This window comes from Hyla sarda, chromosome 5 (assembly GCF_029499605.1).
Source record: "Hyla sarda isolate aHylSar1 chromosome 5, aHylSar1.hap1, whole genome shotgun sequence".
NCBI lineage: Eukaryota > Metazoa > Chordata > Amphibia > Anura > Hylidae > Hyla > Hyla sarda.
Window position 1 is genome coordinate 376,251,796 of NC_079193.1, and position 19,588 is coordinate 376,271,383.

At 46.4% G+C, this 19,588-nt stretch overlaps 1 protein-coding gene across 1 annotated transcript; it reads left to right on the plus strand.

The window, feature by feature from the left end:
• Positions 1-4,848: 4,848 nt before the first annotated feature.
• LOC130274595 (putative uncharacterized protein DDB_G0286901) lies at positions 4,849-19,378 on the plus strand. Its single transcript, XM_056523030.1, has 2 exons — positions 4,849-4,991; positions 17,431-19,378. The coding sequence occupies exons 1-2, from the start codon at positions 4,849-4,851 to the stop codon at positions 19,376-19,378; spliced, it is 2,091 nt and encodes a 696-aa protein (XP_056379005.1).
• The last annotated feature ends 210 nt before the right edge of the window (positions 19,379-19,588 follow it).

The following is a 19,588-nucleotide window of genomic DNA, read 5'->3' on the forward strand; positions in this document are numbered from 1 at the left end:
GGGGTCTGTATTTGTTCAGGGAGTCTGGTCCGGAGTCTGGATTTGTTCTGAGAGTCTGGTCCAGGGTCTGTATTTGTTCAGGGAGTAGGGTCTGGGGTCTGCATTTTTTTAGGGAGTCGGGTCCGGGGTCTATATTTGTTCTGGGAGTCTGGTCCAGGGTCTGTATTTGTTCAGGGAGTCTGGTCTTGGGTCTGTATTTGTTCTGGGAGTCTGGTACGGGGTCTGAATTTGTTCAGGGAGTCTGGTCCAGGGTCTGTGTTTGTTTAGGGAGTCTTGTCCGGGGTCTTTATTTGTTCTAGGAGTCTGGTCCAGGTTCTGTATTTGTTTAGGGAGTCTAGTCTGGGGTCGGTATTTGTTTAGGGAGTCTGGTCCGGGTCTGTATTTGTTTAGGGAGTCTAGTCCAGGTTCTGTATTTGTTTAGGGAGTCTAGTCCGGGGTCTGTATTTGTTAAGGGAGTCTGGTCCGGATTCTGTATTTGTTTAGGGAGTCTGATCCAGGGTCTGTATTTGTTCAGGGAGTCTGGTCCGGGGTCTGTATTTGTTAAAGTAGTCTGGTCCAGGGTCTGTATTTGTTCAGGAAGTCTGGTCTGGGGTCTGTTATCAGACCGGTGTTCCTTTTTGGTGGTCAGGTGACCACATTTTCATTCTAACTTCCCTGCAATGAATGGATTGATGTTTTCTGAGCAGCAGAGAAGCTTTTGGGAAGAATACAAGACCCATTTTTGGCGTGTGGCCTGTCTGTGTCTTGTGGGATTCTAGTGTAGGAGAAGAGTCGTTGTCAGACGATCACGTCCACAAAGTTGTTTAACCATTGTTGTTGAGCTGCCCGACTGGTACAAATAAAACCAGATGAAAGGCAACATCGCTGTCCGCACGCCGCAGCATGAATATAGAGTGGAGAGTGGTCTGTATATGAAGACTGTGTATTATCCGCCCGCGTTCTGCTTCCCATCGATGCCCCAGAGCATGTTAAATATTAAACGCCTCTGTTCTGATGTCTCCCAGTCGCTCCTCTGAACTGGATATGGAATTTTAACCTCTTGCAGGTGACAGGGGACCAGACAATGTCTTGTGTTCCTCGTGAGGTTTTAATAATAGATTCCAAAAAAATAAACAAATGATTTCAGTTCTTCCAAAACTCGTCTCCTGGAAATGCTTGGCTTGTCACAAAGAATACGCTTTCCCGGATATGGTTATTACCCCTTCTATCCTCCGCTAGACGACTGTGCCTGGGGTCGAATGAGGTCACTAAATACTTACTTGAAACTTACAAGTTATATTGAAGAAGAAACTTTTCTTACTGTCATTATACAGATGTAGAAGAGCTGAATATGGCATTTAACTCTTAAAGGGATACTCCGCCCCTAGAGATCTTATCCCCTATCGAAAGGATAAGGGATAAGATGTCTGATCGCCGGGGTCCCGCCGCTGGGGACCCCCGGGATCTCGGCTGCAGGACCCACCTGTTGCGGCTTCCATAAACGCTGGAGGCTTCGGCTCCCGACCACGGTGACGTGAGATCGTGACGTCACGACTCCGCCCCCCGTGTGACGTAATTCCCCGCCCCTCAAAGCAAGTCTATGGGAGGGGGCGTGGCAGCCGTCACGCCCCTTCCCATAGACTAGCATTAAGGGGGCGGGGCGTGACATCACACGGGGCGGAGTCGTGACATCACAATCTCACGTCACCATGGTTGTGAGGCGTTAGGATGAGAGCCTCCAGTGCTGCCGGAAGCCGCAACAGGTGGGTCCTGCAGCCGAGATCCCGGGGGTCCCCAGCGATCTGACATCCTATCCCCTATACTTTCGATAGGGGATAAGATGTCTAGGGGCGGAGTACCCCTTTAAAGCTTTTGTCATTTTTTTTATAGGGCATCTGTTTTGAGGTCTGTATTTGTTTAGTGGGTCTGGTAACATGTATGTGTTAGATTAGAAGAGTCTGATCTGAGGTCTGTATTTGTTTATGAAGTCTTTTTTTGGGGTCTTTAGTTGTTTAGATTGTCTGGTCTGGGATCTGTATTTCTTAATGAGGTTTGGTTTGGGGTCTGGGGTCTGTATTTCTTTTTGATTTCTGGATGCTGTCTTTATTTGATAAGAAGGCTTATTTTGGGGATTGTATTCATCTTGAAGTGTCTGGCCTGGGGTCACTATTTCTTTATGAGGTCTGGTTTAGGATCTGGTTTGCTTTGTTTACAGTGTCTGGTCTGGTTTGGGGTCTGTGTTAGAAGAGGAAAAAGGTCTGGTCTGGAGTATATTTTAGTTCTGAGGGGTCTGATATGGGGTCTGTGTTGTTTATAAGGTTTTATTTGGGGTCTAAAATTGTTTATGGGGTCTATATTAGTTTTAAGGAGTCTGATCTGGGGTCTGTATTTCTTTATGAGATTTGGCTTGGGGTCTGTATTAGTTTAAAGGAGTCTGATCTGGAGTCTGTAATAGTTTAGAGGGCTTTGGTCTGGAGTCTGTATTAGATTAGAGGGGTCTGATCTGGTGTCTGTATTAGATTAGAGGGGTCTGATCTGGTGTCTGTATTACATTAGAGGGCTTTGGTCTGGAGTCTGTATTAGATTAGAGGGGTCTGATCTGTTGTCTGTATTAGATTTGAGGGGTCTGATCTGGAGTCTGTTTTAGTTTAGAGGGGTCTGATCTGAGGTCTGTATTAGATTAGAGGGGTCTGATCTGAGGTCTGTATTAGATTAGAGGGGTCTGATCTGAGGTCTGTATTAGATTAGAGGGGTCTGATCTGAGGTCTGTATTAGATTTGAGGGGTCTGATCTGAGGTCTGTATTAGATTAGAGGGGTCTGATCTGAGGTCTGTATTATATTTGAGGGGTCTGATCTGAGGTCTGTATTAGATTAGAGGGGTCTGATCTGAGGTCTGTATTAGATTAGAGGGGTCTGATCTGAGGTCTGTATTAGATTAGAGGGGTCTGATCTGAGGTCTGTATTAGATTATAGGGGTCTGATCTGAGGTCTGTATTAGATTAGAGGGGTCTGATCTGGTGTCTGTATTAGATTATAGGGGTCTGATCTGAGGTCTGTATTAGATTATAGGGGTCTGATCTGGTGTCTGTATTAGATTATAGGGGTCTGATCTGAGGTCTGTATTAGATTATAGGGGTCTGATCTGAGGTCTGTATTATATTTGAGGGGTCTGATCTGAGGTCTGTATTAGATTAGAGGGGTCTGATCTGAGGTCTGTATTAGATTATAGGGGTCTGATCTGAGGTCTGTATTAGATTTGAGGGGTCTGATCTGAGGTCTGTATTAGATTATAGGGGTCTGATCTGAAGTCTGTATTAGATTAGAGGGGTCTGATCTGAGGTCTGTATTATATTTGAGGGGTCTGATCTGAGGTCTGTATTAGATTAGAGGGGTCTGATCTGAGGTCTGTATTAGATTATAGGGGTCTGATCTGAGGTCTGTATTAGATTAGAGGGCTCTGATCTGGTGTCTGTATTAGTTTAGAGGAATCTATATTTCTTTATGAGGTTTGGTCTGGAGTCTGTATTTATTGGGGTCTATATGAAGAAATTCACATTCACTATTTGTGAATCAAATGCATTAGTTTTATAATTAAAAACATTTCCTATTAGCATAATAGAAATGTAACAGAGCGGAATTTGTTGTGTTATTCACATGTGGCATTTTATTACAGATACTGTTGAGTTGCCGTATGCGTTATATTACTTATAATAGTATTTTGTAATGTCAAGTTTAATAATATATAACAATGGAAAAATTTAAAAAAATCTAAAATAAAATTACTATTTTCTTTCACTTTTTTTTTTTTTACACCATTCTAAAGGTAGTGTAAAATTTCCACCAGAACTTTCATGTAAAGCTTATAAAAATGTCCCATAATCTTAATCCAATGACATGCCCATGCCCACTTTTCAAAATCCGGAGCACATCATGCAAACTATTGTTCTTTTTGGTGATTGTTTAGCACCAAAATTTTGCCATAAGACTTCGTAAAAAATGACTCAAAAAGTTCTGAATATGATGTTTCTACTATCCTATGGAAAACAGCAGGTAACAGTTGGCAATATCACATGCAAAATTACAAACTTGGCTCTGCTACATCGGTATTTTTTTTTTAAATGTTGTGATTTAAAGGGGTAGTCACCCCTAGACATGTTATCCCCTATCCAAAGCATAGGGAATAAGATGTCTGATCGTGGGGGTTTGGCCGCTGGGGACCCCCGTGATCTCCGGGGTTGCACCACAGTTCTATGGTGCACGGAGCGAACTCTGCTCCGTGCCGGATGACTGGCAACCACAAATGCCACGCCCTCTCCATTCTTGTCTATGGGAGGAGGCGTGATTGGAGGGGATGTGGTGTGACATCACCAACATGGAAGCGCTAGGCTGCATCGCCAGCCCGGAAATCGCAGGGGTCCCAGGAACCGGACCCCCGCAATCAGACATCTTATCCCCCATCCTTTGGATGGGGATAACATGTTTAGGGGCGGAGTACCCCTTTAAGACCAGTGTTAATCCTGTTTCAATAATACTTCTAAAACTCGCAAAATTTATTTCGTGTCCATGTAACTCAAATCATTGTTCCTGAACAGTCCATTGAGCGGGTGCGGGGCCCCCTTGCATTTTGCCCAAAAATGAATTTTGGGAGTAACTCAGAGTGAAGGTGCACAGCCACTTTAATCAACTAATTGGGCAGCCATACTGCTCAGTGACAAATAAAAACCTGACTTTATCAATAGATTTTTCCCCGACAATATATTAATTTTTTTAGCTTTTTTAGCTTAAATAGAAAATTGTCGAAATTCTATGGTTTGAGCTACAATTGTACACCATGTCTGAGAAATCTTAATATTAATTATGGATGAACCATGACGGCCCGAGGTGCAGAAGAAACCTATGGTGATAGAAGGAAAGTAAAGAACAACAGATTGAGCGCCCATAGCCATGAGAATCACCGCGCCGGGAAGTTCACGATTTATAGAAATAGTTTCCTCCTGGAGGTATCGTGCTTGTACATCACATAGCACAGGACGTGAAACGCTCTGTAGACCTACTGGGGCTGCAATGTACATGACAGGAGATCGGATTGTGGTATGGGGTGTGATGCAGGGCGTAGATGGAATTACCCTAGGAGCAGATGGTATTCGTGACGCCAGGGAGTGGTTTATCCTCATTACTTTCACAGCGTGCGCTCCAGTCCCATCCCCCGGACCAGAGCGCCTGCTTCCCCGGCCTCCCTGTTCGGGATTCCCTTGTGTCAGGGACGCGGCTGCCGTGGCGGCTGGTCCCCGCTCACGCGCCGCGTCCCTGTCTGTCCTACCTGGCTCCCCGCTCCCTGCGCCATCTGTCCCTGTCTCCCAGCACGCGCGGCCTCGCTCTCTAGGGCGCGCGCGCGCCGCCTTCTGGCCTCTGGCCACTTCCTAATAAATGTTACCTGTCCCTTCCTGCCCTTGCCGGATCTTTGTGCCCTTGTGCCTCTGAGAAAGCGTTCCCTACAGTGTTATATTGCCTCGCCTTTTGTCGAACCCGTTGCTACTCACTACTCGCCCTCGAACCTTTGCTGCCTGCCCTGACCTCTGCTACATCCGACTACGCTCCTGCCTACTCCCTGTGTACCACGCCATATCAGCTGCCGGAGAGGTCGAGTTGTTACTGGGGGATATGACCTGGTAGTTACCACCGCAGCAAATCCGGTCCTCCAGTACAACCCGCGCCATCGCCTCTCCGGTCCAGAGGATCCACTAGCGTCCTGCCGGTTCGTGACAAATACCACCCCAAGGTATACCGCTGGATCCTGGGCTAGGAACGGGGGCAATAATGACTCCGATGCCAAGTTACAGTGGTTTTGGACAGTTTAGTGCAGACCACATAGACTTGACAGATGACAGGGACTGACTTGACTTGACTGGAGACAGAATCAGCTGTGACTGTAGTTACTTGTAGACTTGTATCTTGTAGCTGCAGACTTGACTTGAGGCTCCTATGACTCCAGACTCTTAGGCTCGACTGCACCTCAGCAAAGACTCAGGAACTAAGAGAGAGAAGAGACTCCTCCCAGGGCTTTTATGGGGGAGACTCTGGTGGGGTCCCATTGGTCAACCTTAAATCACCTGGTCACATGACAACTCACATAACAACTGGTGATCACATGTTAACCTTTCGTGAAGATACACAATTCTTATATACATAACATAGAGGATAATATACAATTACAGTAGAAAAGATGCAGGGGGGGGGGGGGTAGGGGACACTGCAGGGAGGCTGCCCGACAGGACAGCAAGGGTACGGGGTAACAACTCCCATACTGGGCCACCACAGGATCATCTACCTGGGGGCACCCAGGCCTAAAATATAAGATCATGACTAGAAAAAGAAAAATAGGTCCTGATGTAACTTCTCAAAGGATTTTACCAAGAAAAAGATGATGACTGGTCCTTAAAGAGGTACTCCACTGCTAGACATCTTATCCCCTATCCAAAGAATAGGGCATTAAATGTCTGATTGAGGGGGTTCTCCTGGCTGGGGCCCCCTGCGATCTCCCACAGCCCCCGATGTTCTAAATAAACGCCAGGTACTGTTCATAACTCACAGGTATAACTCACCGATTAATGCTTCTTGTGCCAAATTCTCAACCTCAGCATGGGGCCACAGAGATCTGGATCCATCTGATCAGGATATGTTTCTCTATAGAGATCTGGATCCATCTGACCAGGACATGTTTCTCTATAGAGATCTGGATCCAATTGACCAGGCCATGTTTCTCTGTAGAGATCTGGATCCATCTGACCAGACCATGTTTCTCTATAGACATCTTGATCCATCTGACCAGACCATGTTTCTCTATAGAGATCTGGATCCATCTGACCAGGCCATATTTCTCTATAGAGATCTGGATCCATCTGACCAGGTCATGTTTCTCTATAGAGATCTAGATCCATCTGACCAGACTATGTTTCTCCACAGAGATCTGGATCCACCTGACCAGGACATGTTTCTCTATAGAGATCTGGATTCATCTGACCAGGCCATATTTCTCTATAGAGATCTGGATCCATCTGACCAGGCCATGTTTCTCTATAGAGATCTGGATCCATCTGACCAGGCCATGTTTCTCTATAGAGATCTGGATCCATCTGACCAGGACATGTTTCTCTATAGAGATCTGGATCCATCTGACCAGGACATGTTTCTCTATAGAGATCTGGATCCATCTGACCAGGCCATGTTTCTCTATAGAGATCTGGATCCATCTGACCAGGACATGTTTCTCTATAGAGATCTGGATCCATCTGACCAGGCCATGTTTCTCTGTAGAGATCTGGATCCATCTGACCAGGCCATGTTTCTCTATAGAGATCTGGATCCATCTGACCAGGCCATGTTTCTCTATAGAGATCTGGATCCATCTGACCAGGTCATGTTTCTATACAGAGATCTGGATCCATCTGACCAGGCCATGTTTCTCTACAGAGATCTGGATCCATCTGACCAGGCCATGTTTCTCTATAGAGGTCTGGATCCATCTGACCAGGCCATGTTTCTCCACAGAGATCTGGATCCATCTGACCAGGCCATGTTTCTATACAGAGATCTGGATCCATCTGACCAGGTCATGTTTCTCTATAGAGATCTGGATCCATCTGACAAGGTCATGTTTCTATACAGAGATCTGGATCCATTTGACCAGGCCATGTTTCTCTATAGAGATCTGGATCCATCTGACCAGGCCATGTTTCTCCACAGAGATCTGGATTCATCTGACCAGGACATGTTTCTCTATAGAGATCTGGATCCATCTGACCAGGCCATGTTTCTCCACTGGGATCTGGATCCATCTGACCAGGACATGTTTCTCTATAGAGATCTGGACCCATCTGACCAGGCCATGTTTCTCTATATAGATCTGGATCCATCTGACCAGGCCATGTTTCTCTATAGAGATCTGGATCCATCTGACCTGGACATGTTTCTCCACAGGGATCTGGATCCATCTGACCAGGCCATGTTTCTCTATAGAGATCTGGACCTATCTGACCAGGCCATGTTTCTCTATATAGATCTGGATCCATCTGACCAGGCCATGTTTCTCTGTAGAGATCTGGATCCATCTGACCAGGCCATGTTTCTCTATAGAGATCTGGATCCATCTGACCAGGCCATGTTTCTCTATAGAGATCTGGATCCATCTGACCAGGTCATGTTTCTATACAGAGATCTGGATCCATCTGACCAGGCCATGTTTCTCTACAGAGATCTGGATCCATCTGACCAGGCCATGTTTCTCTATAGAGGTCTGGATCCATCTGACCAGGCCATGTTTCTCCACAGAGATCTGGATCCATCTGACCAGGCCATGTTTCTATACAGAGATCTGGATCCATCTGACCAGGTCATGTTTCTCTATAGAGATCTGGATCCATCTGACAAGGTCATGTTTCTATACAGAGATCTGGATCCATTTGACCAGGCCATGTTTCTCTATAGAGATCTGGATCCATCTGACCAGGCCATGTTTCTCCACAGAGATCTGGATTCATCTGACCAGGACATGTTTCTCTATAGAGATCTGGATCCATCTGACCAGGCCATGTTTCTCCACTGGGATCTGGATCCATCTGACCAGGACATGTTTCTCTATAGAGATCTGGACCCATCTGACCAGGCCATGTTTCTCTATATAGATCTGGATCCATCTGACCAGGCCATGTTTCTCTGTAGAGATCTGGATCCATCTGACCTGGACATGTTTCTCTATAGAGATCTGGATCCATCTGACCAGGCCATGTTTCTCCACAGGGATCTGGATCCATCTGACCAGGCCATGTTTCTCTATAGAGATCTGGACCCATCTGACCAGGCCATGTTTCTCTATATAGATCTGGATCCATCTGACCAGGCCATGTTTCTCTGTAGAGATCTGGATCCATCTGACCAGGACATGTTTCTCTGTAGAGATCTGGATCCATCTGACCAGGTCATGTTTCTCCATAGATATCTGGATCCATCTGACCAGGACATGTTTCTCTGTAGAGATCTGGATCCATCTGACCAGGTCATGTTTCTCCATAGATATCTGGATCCATCTGACCAGGTCATGTTTCTCTATAGAGATCTGGATCCATCTGACAAGGACATGTTTCTCCACAGAAATGAAAATCGACATGAATTGAGGGGGAGTGGCGTAACGTCACAAGGGGCGTGGCCGTGACATCACGTCTCAGGAGCAGCATCCAGCACAGAAAACCGGGGGCTGTACCAAGATTGCGGGGGGCCCCTGGCGGCAGGACCCCTACGATCAGATATCTTATCCCCGATCCTTTACATAGGGAATAAGATGTATAAGGCCGGAATACCCCTTTAATAATAAGATCCCCCAATAAGCGCTAATAACCGAGTGGGGCTAAGTAAGTGCTCTGTTTCCCTGCAGCGCCAACACAGGAGAAGGAGAGTATTACAATTTTTATTTCAATCATTGTAGTCTGTGTCCTCCAGAAGGAAACAATGTTCTTCGTGATAAGTGAGGGTCGTGTATTGGACCCCCCCTCTTTTAGCTCAGAATTCCATTTAATATTGGGGAGGCATTTTAGGCATTTTAGGTTGTTTCGACAGTGTAGAATGTTTTTTTAGTAGAAGCTGCAGAACCAGCGAGGGGGGCGGCCGGAGTTAGGAGATAAATGTTAATAATTGGTCCTCAGCGAGCGGCTTAAATATGACATCAAAGTGCGGGGACTGTCAGGGGGTTCTGATTACTTGCGGCTCCGTCAATTGTAAGCTCCCAATTTTTCCTGTTTTACCAGGAGGTAATTTGTTTAGAGGAATGTTCTTTCTAATTATTTTTTTCTTATCGCCGAAGACAGAAAGACACGAACGGAAAAACACGAACAAATTGGGGATAACAGAATTAATTACAGCGATAAAAATACAAAAGATACATTTTTTTTGTCTTGTTTGAGCTTCCGCTGTTACAATGTATCATTTCAAGCAAAGAATCGTAATGTGTAAAGCAGCTGCAGTTATAACCGGGACTGAGAAAACGCCAAGGAAGGAGGGAACCAGGGACGGGCCTGCCTGTAGGCAAAATAGGCAGCCGCCTGGAGCGCCCTCTTGATGGGGGCACCACTCTGCACACTGCAAGAAAGTTAGTAGCCAGCATCCAAAGCCCCCGCTCACCCGAAGAACCCACCCAGCCAGCACCACTGTGTCACCCCAGTAGTAAGGAGATTACATGAGGAGGAGGTTTGTTACAGTGTGTCACCCCAGTAGTAAGGAGATTACATGAGGAGGAGGTTTGTTACAGTGTGTCACCCCAGTAGTAAGGAGATTACTTGAGGAGGAGGTTTGTTACAGTGTGTCACCCCAGTAGTAAGGAGATTACTTGAGGTGGAGGTTTGTTACAGTGTGTCACCCCAGTAGTAAGGAGATTACATGAGGAGGAGGTTTGTTGCAGTGTGTCACCCCAGTAGTAAGGAGATTACATGAGGATGGGGTTTGTTACAGTGTGTCACCCCAGTAGTAAGGAGATTACTTGAGGTGGAGGTTTGTTACAGTGTGTCACCCCAGTAGTAAGGAGATTACATGAGGAGGAGGTTTGTTGCAGTGTGTCACCCCAGTAGTAAGGAGATTACATGAAGAGGAGGTTTGTTACAGTGTGTCACCCCAGCAGTAAGGAGATTACATGAGGAGGAGGTTTGTTACACTGTGTCACCCCAGTAGTAAGATGATTACATGAGGAGGTTTATTACAGTGTGTCACCCCAGTAGTAAGGAGATTACATGAGGAGGGGGTTTGTTACAGTGTGTCACCCCAGTAGTAAGGTGATTACATGAGGAGGAGGTTTGTTACAGTGTGTCACCCCAGTAGTAAGGAGATTACATTAGGAGGAGGTTTGTTACAGTGTGTCACCCCAGTAGTAAAGAGATTACATGAGGAGGGTGTTTGTTACAGTGTGTCACCTCAGTAGTAAGGTGATTACATAAGGAGGGGGTTTGTTACAGTGTGTCACCCCTGTAGAAAGGAGATTACATGAGGAGGAGGTTTGTTACAGTGTGTCACCCCAGTAGTAAGGAGATTACATGAGGAGGTTTGTTACAGTGTGTCACCCCAGTAGTAAGGAGATTATATGAGGAGGAGGTTTGTTACAGTGTGTCACCACAGTAGTAAGGAGATTACATGAGGAGGGGGTTTGTTACAGTGTGTCACCCCAGTAGTAAGGAAATTAACGCCTTGAGGACACAGGGTTTTTCCGTTTTTGTATTTTCCTTTTTTCCTAATCACCTTCTAAAAATCATAAGCTTTCAATTTTGCACATAAAATTCTATATGATGGCTTATTTTTTGCACCACCAATTCTACTTTGCAGTGAGATCAGTCATTTTACCCAAAAATCTATGGCAAAACGGAAAAAAAATCATTGTGCGACAAAATTGAAGAAAAAATGCCATTTTGTGACTTTTGGGGGCTTCCGTTTCTACGCAGTACATTTTTCGGTAAAAATGACACCTCATCTTTATTCTGTAGGTCCATATGATTAAAATGATCCCCTACTTATATAGGTTGGATATTGTCGTACTTCGGAAAAAAATCATAACTACAAGCAGGAAAATTTATATTTATAAAAATTCTCATCTTCTGACCCCTATAACTTTTTAATTTTTCCGCGTACGGGCCGGTATGAGGGCTCATTTGCGCCGTGATCTGAAGTTTTTAGCAGTACCATTTTTGTATTGATTGGACTTTTTGATCACTTTTTATAAATTTACCAAAAATACGCTATTTTGGACTTTGGAATTTTTTTGCGCGTACGCCATTGACCGTGCAGTTTAATTAACGATATATTTTTATAGTTCGGACATTTACGCACGTGGCGATACCACATATGTTTATTTTTATTTACACAGTTTTTTTTTATGGGAAAAGGGGGGTGATTCAAACTTTTATTAGGGAAGGGGTTAAATTACCTTTTTTAACTTTTTTTTAAAACTTTTTATTTGCAGTGTTATAGCCCCCTCTAGTGGCTATTGCACTGCACACACTGATCTCTTACACTGATCATTGTTATCCCATAGGAGACTATAACACTAGACACACTGATCTCTTACACTGATCATTGTTATCCCATAGGAGACTATAACACTGCACACACTGATCTCTTACACTGATCATTGTTATCCCATAGGAGACTATAACACTGCACACACTGATCTCTTACACAGATCATTGTTATCCCATAGGGACCTATAACACTGCACACACTGATCTCTTATGCAGATCCCTGCAAAGCCATAGCTTTGCATGGATCAGTGTACTAGGGGGTTGATTGCTCAAGCCTGTAGCTCAGACTACTTGACAGAGACAGGTAAGGAGACCTCCGCTCGCGTCATAGCTGATCGGGACATCACGATTTTATCGCAATGTCCCAATCAGCTCGGCTGAGCTGCCGGGAAGCGTTTACTTTCACTTTTAGACGCGGCAGTCAACTTTGATCGCCGCGTCTGAAGGGTTAATAGCGCGGCACAATGATCGGTGCCACGCGCTGTTAGCCCAGTTTCCCGGCTTTCGTTAGCAGTCGGGACCGACCCGGTGTGATTTAAACACTGGGACCTGGCGTAGGGCGTACAGGTACGCCCTACGTCCTTAAGAGGTTAAATGAGGAAGGGGTATGTGTTGGATTACAGTAGTGGTGTCCTCTAAACTGTGGCCCTCCAGATGTTGCAAAACTACAACTCCCAGCATGTCCATCCAGACAGATGTGTTTTTTACCTGATGTTGGAGTACCCCTTTAAGTAGATAAATATGGCTACTGTAAAGGCAGGTCATCTATGTGTTGGACTATATCAATGGTCTCCTCCAAACTGTGAACCTCAAGATGTTGCAAAACTACAACTCCCAGCATGCCAAGACAGCCAGCTTTGTTTTTTTAAACCTGATGTTGGAGTGCCCCTTTAAACAAATTAATATGGATACAGTAAAGGCAGGTCATCTATGTGTTGGATTACAATAGTGCTGTCCTCTAAACTGTGTCCCTCCAGATGTTGCAAAACTACAACTCCCAGCATGCCCAGACAGACGTGTTGTTTTTTTTTTACTTGATGTTGGAGTGCCCCTTTAAGTAGATAAATATGGCTACTGTAAAGGCAGGTCATCTATGTGTTGGATTACAATAGTGGTGTCCTCTAAACCAGTGTTTCCCAACCAGGGTGCCTCCATGTGTTGCAAAACTACAACTCCCAGCATGCCTGGACAGCCAAAGGCTGTCCAGGCATGCTGGGAGTTGTAGTTTTGCAACATCTGGAGGCACCCTGGTTGGGAAACACTGCTCTAAACTGTGGCCCTCCAGATGTGGCAAAACTACAACTCCCAGCATGCCCAGACAGACGTGTGTTTTTTTTAACTTAATGTTGGAGTGCCCCTTTAAGTAGATAAATATGGCTACTGTAAAGGCAGGTCATCTATGTGTTGAACTATATCAATGGTCTCCTCCAAACTGTGGACCTCAAGATGTTGCAAAACTACAACTCCCAGCATGCCCAGACAGCCAGGTTTGTTTTTTAAACCAGATGTTGGAATGCCCCTTTAAACAAATTAATATGGATACAGTAAAGGCAGGTCATCTATGTGTTGGATTACAATAGTGGTGTCCTCTAAACTGTGTCCCTCCAGATGTTGCAAAACTACAACTCCCAGCATGCCCAGACAGACGTGTGTTTTTTTTTACTTGATGTTGGAGTGCCCCTTTAAGTAGATAAATATGGCTACTGTAAAGGCAGGTCATCTATGTGTTGGATTACAATACTGGTGTCCTCTAAACTGTGGCCCTCCAGATGTTGCAAAACTACAATTCCCAACATGCCCGGACAGCCAACGGCTGTCCGGGCATGCTGGGAGTTGTAGTTTTTTAACATCTCTACATATGATCAATTGTAAAAATAAAAATAAAATTGTTGTCTTAATAATTTTTTTGTAAAAAATCCTCTCCCTCCCATGACAGCACAAAATCTTCCCGGGGTTCATTTACATTTCCTGGCTGGAGTGAAATTTTCCCACAATCCCCTGCAGCCAGACAAATGGCCGTATTCATCTTGTGATTACAGTTTTGCAAACCAAAAGAAAGACTTCCTGCAGCTTCCGATGGGCTTTAATGGACGGAATCGCGTCCTTCGGATAAGTGTTTTTTTTTTTTCTTGCCGTATCCATAAAAGCGAAAATTCTCTATGTAAATGATTTGTATAATGACATAATTACGGCGGCGTGCGAACAATGACAACCCGTCCCGCAGACTCTCTCCTCCGCGCAGATGGATTCTCTGTTTAACCATCAAACACTTTGTATCACCGGAAAAATTTAAAAAAAATCAGAGCTTTTTTTATTTTATTTTTTTCATTTATTTATTTATTTATTTTCATTTCATGACAGATTGATGATTGGCGATTATCTAGAACAATATTGATTTTTCCATCAAAGGTAATTTATAGTAAATGGCGATTTTCTAGGACAACCTGTCCTCGGCGTGGACCATCAATATGAGGTCGGTGGGGGTCCCACAATCATCTGCCGAAAGGGACTGCATCCACTTCCAAGTTTCTCAGACACAGCGCCATATGTCTGATTGTGGAGGTGACAGGTATTGCAGTAAGGTGTAATACCAAGTATGACCACTTATAAATGGAAGGCGCTGTGTATGTTCAACAATGGAGGCCGTCGGGTGCTGCAGAATTTAATTCATACACCCCCTTAGTACTCCCCACAGCTGTTAAGCGTGCCATCCACGAACTAAACCCTCTCAGTGCAACCCCCACAGCAATACCCCCCCAACAATAGTGCCAGTCACAAAAGACAAAAATAACAGTGCCGCCCAAACAGTGCTCTCCAATAACAGTGCCAGCTATACATCATTCCCAGAACACTACCACCCACACTGCGGTACAGTCAACAGTGTTACCCACACGGTACCCGCCAATAACAGTGCCAGCCAGACAGTGCTAATGGAAAACAATGCTAGCCGCACGGTGCCAACCGAAAACAATGCTAGTCACACAGTACCCGCCAATAGCAATGCTAGCCAAACAGTGCCTGCCCATAACAATGCTATCCACACAGTGCCTGCCCATAACAATGCTAGCCACACAGTGCCTGCCCATAACAATGCTAGCCACACAGTGCCTGCCCATAACAATGCTAGCCAAACAGTGCCTGCCTATAACAATGCTAGCCAAACAGTGCCTGCCCATAACAATGCTAGCCAAACAGTGCCTGCTTATAACAATGCTAGCCACACAATGCCTGCCCATAACAATGCTAGCCAAACAGTGCCCGCCCATAACAATGCTATCCACACAGTGCCTGCCCATAACAATGCTATCCACACAGTGCCTGCCCATAACAATGCTATCCACACAGTGCCTGCCCATAACAATGCTAGCCACACAATGCCCGCCAATAGCAATGCTAGCCAAACAGTGCCTGCCCATAACAATGCTAGCCAAACAGTACCCGCCAATAGCAATGCTATCCACACAGTACCCGCCAATAGCAATGCTATCCACACAGTGCCTGCCCATAACAATGCTAGCCACACAGTGCCTGCCCATAACAATGCTAGCCACACAGTGCCTGCCCATAACAATGCTAGCCAAACAGTGCCTGCCTATAACAATGCTAGCCAAACAGTGCCTGCCTATAACAATGCTATCCACACAGTGCCTGCCCATAACAATGCTATCCACACAGTGCCTGCCCATAACAATGCTAGCCACACAGTGCCTGCCCATAACAATGCTAGCCAAACAGTGCCTGCCTATAACAATGCTAGCCAAACAGTGCCTGCCCATAACAATGCTAGCCAAACAGTGCCTGCTTATAACAATGCTAGCCACACAATGCCTGCCCATAACAATGCTATCCACACAGTGCCTGCCCATAACAATGCTATCCACACAGTGCCTGCCCATAACAATGCTAGCCAAACAGTGCCTGCCCATAACAATGCTAGCCACACAATGCCCGCCAATAGCAATGCTAGCCACACAGTGCCTGCCTATAACAATGCTAGCCAAACAGTGCCTGCCCATAACAATGCTAGCCACACAGTGCCTGCCCATAACAATGCTAGCCACACAGTGCCTGCCCATAACAATGCTAGCCATACAGTGCCTGCCCATAACATGCTAGCCAAACAGTGCCTGCCCATAACAATGCTAGCCAAACAGTGCCTGCCTATAGCAATGCTAGCCACACAGTGCCTGCCCATAACAATGCTAGCCACACAGTGCCTGCCCATAACAATGCTATCCACACAGTGCCTGCCTATAACAATGCTAGCCACACAGTGCCTGCCCATAACAATGCTAGCCACACAGTGCCTGCCCATAACAATGCTAGCCACACAGTGCCTGCCTATAACAATGCTAGCCAAACAGTGCCTGCCCATAACAATGCTAGCCAAACAGTGCCTGCCCATAACAATGCTAGCCAAACAGTGCCTGCCCATAACAATGCTAGCCACACAGTGCCTGCCCATAACAATGCTAGCCAAACAGTGCCCGCCCATAACAATGCTAGCCACACAGTGCCTGCCCATAACAATGCTAGCCACACAGTGCCTGCCCATAACAATGCTAGCCAAACAGTGCCTGCCTATAACAATGCTAGCCAAACAGTGCCTGCCCATAACAATGCTAGCCACACAGTGCCTGCCCATAACAATGCTAGCCACACAGTGCCTGTCTATAACAATGCTAGCCATACAGTACCCGCCAATAGCAATGCTAGCCAAACAGTGCCTGCCCATAACAATGCTAGCCACACAGTGCCTGCCTATAACAATGCTAGCCCCACAGTGCCTGCCCATAACAATGCTAGCCACACAGTGCCTGCCCATAACAATGCTAGCCAAACAGTGCCTAGCCATAACAATGCTAGCCACACAGTGCCCGCCAATGGCAAAGCTAGCCAAACAGTGCCTTCCCATAACAATGCTAGCCACACAGTGCCCGCAGGCCCGTCGCTACAGGACAGGCAAACCAGGCAATTGCTTGGGGCCCGGAGCTGGCCCAGGGCCCCAAACAGAGACGGTGCTTGCCCGTCCTGTAGCGACGGGGCAATTCCCCCATCACTATTAAGGACATCCCTGTGTCCCCAAAGATGTTTTCGGGACACAGGGATGCCCTTGATAACTCTCTGTGGCCCCGCGTTAAGTTTTAAAACGCCGGGGCCGCCAGGAGATGACTGACGTCCCATGCGTGCGCCCATCCATGGCAACGGAGGCGCAAAGACCGGAGCATAGAGGAGGAGGAAGACGCGCGATGGCCAGCTTGATAAGTGACCGACGGGACGTCATCTTCGGTGTTACGACCACCGCTTCTCCGGTCCCGGGTACTAAGGGGGGGGGCCTCCATGTCTATTTTGCTTGGGGCCCCCAAATTCTTTCAAACGGTCCTGAGTGCCCGCCAATAGCAATGCTAGCCACACAGTGCTAAATGAAAACAATGCTAGCCACACAGTGCTAATAGAAAACAATGCTAGCCGCACAGTGCGTGCCAATAACAGTGCCAGCCAGACAGTGCTAATAGAAAACAATGCTAACCACACAGTGCGCACCAATAACAGTGCCAGCCAGACAGGGCTAATAGAAAAGAATGCTAGCCGCACGGTGCGCGCCAATAACAGTGCCAGCCAGACAGTGCTAATAGAAAAGAATGCTAGCTGCACAGTGCGCACCAATAACAGTGCCAGCCAGACAGTGCTAATAGAAAAGAATGCTAGCCGCACAGTGCGCGCCAATAACAGTGCCAGCCAGACAGTGCTAATAGAGAACAATGCTAACCACACAGTGCACGCCAATAACAGTGTCAGCCAGACAGTGCTAATAGAGAACAATGCTAGCCACATAGTGCGCGCCAATAACAGTGTCAGCCAGACAGTGCTAATAGAAAACAATGCTAGCCACACAGTGCGCACCAATAACAGTGCCAGCCAGACAGTGCTAATAGAGAACAATGCTAGCCACACAGTGCGCGCCAATAACAGTGCCAGCCAGACAGTGCTAATAGAAAACAATGCTAACCACACAGTGCGCACCAATAACAGTGCCAGCCAGACAGTGCTAATAGAAAACAATGCTAACCACACAGTGCGCGCCAATAACAGTGCCAGCCAGACAGTGCTAATAGAGAACAATGCTAGCCGCACAGTGCGCACCAATAACAGTGCCAGCCAGACAGTGCTAATAGAGAACAATGCTAGCCGCACAGTGCGCGCCAATAACAGTGCCAGACAGACAGTGCTAATAGACAACAATGCTAACCACACAGTGCGCGCCAATAACAGTGTCAGCCAGACAGTGCTAATAGAGAACAATGCTAACCACACAGTGCGCACCAATAACAGTGCCAGCCAGACAGTGCTAATAGAAAACAATGCTAACCACACAGTGCGCGCCAATAACAGTGCCAGCCAGACAGTGCTAATAGAAAACAATGCTAGCCGCACAGTGCGCACCAATAACAGTGCCAGCCAGACAGTGCTAATAGAGAACAATGCTAGCCGCACAGTGCGCGCCAATAACAGTGCCAGACAGACAGTGCTAATAGACAACAATGCTAACCACACAGTGCGCGCCAATAACAGTGCCAGCCAGACAGTGCTAATAGAGAACAATGCTAGCCGCACAGTGCGCGCCAATAACAGTGCCAGCCAGACAGTGCTAATAGAGAGCAATGCTAACCACACAGTGCACGCCAATAACAGTGCCAGACAGACAGTGCTAATAGAAAACAATGCTAACCACACAGTGCGCGCCAATAACAGTGCCAGCCAGACAGTGCTAATAGAGAACAATGCTAGCCGCACAGTGCGCGCCAATAACAGTGCCAGACAGACAGTGCTAATAGACAACAATGCTAACCACACAGTGCGCGCCAATAACAGTGCCAGCCAGACAGTGCTAATAGAGAACAATGCTAGCCGCACAGTGCGCGCCAATAACAGTGCCAGCCAGACAGTGCTAATAGAGAACAATGCTAACCACACAGTGCGCGCCAATAACAGTGCCAGCCAGACAGTGCTAATAGAGAACAATGCTAGCCGCACAGTGCGCGCCAATAACAGTGCCAGCCAGACAGTGCTAATAGAGAACAATGCTAACCACACAGTGCGCGCCAATAACAGTGCCAGCCAGACAGTGCTAATAGAGAACAATGCTAGCCGCACAGTGCGCGCCAATAACAGTGCCAGACAGACAGTGCTAATAGACAACAATGCTAACCACACAGTGCGCGCCAATAACAGTGCCAGCCAGACAGTGCTAATAGAGAACAATGCTAGCCGCACAGTGCGCGCCAATAACAGTGCCAGACAGACAGTGCTAATAGACAACAATGCTAACCACACAGTGCTAAATTAAAACAATGTTAGTTACACAGTGTCCGCCAATAACAATGCTAGCCACACAGTGCCAACCAGAAACAATGCTAGCCAGACAGTGCCCGCCGATAACAATGATGGCCACACAGTTCCTGCCGATAGCAGTGCTAACCCCAGAGTGCTCCCATAACAGTGCCAGACACAAAAGGGGAGAAAAAGTTGATCAGTTGCCCATAGCAACCAATCAGAT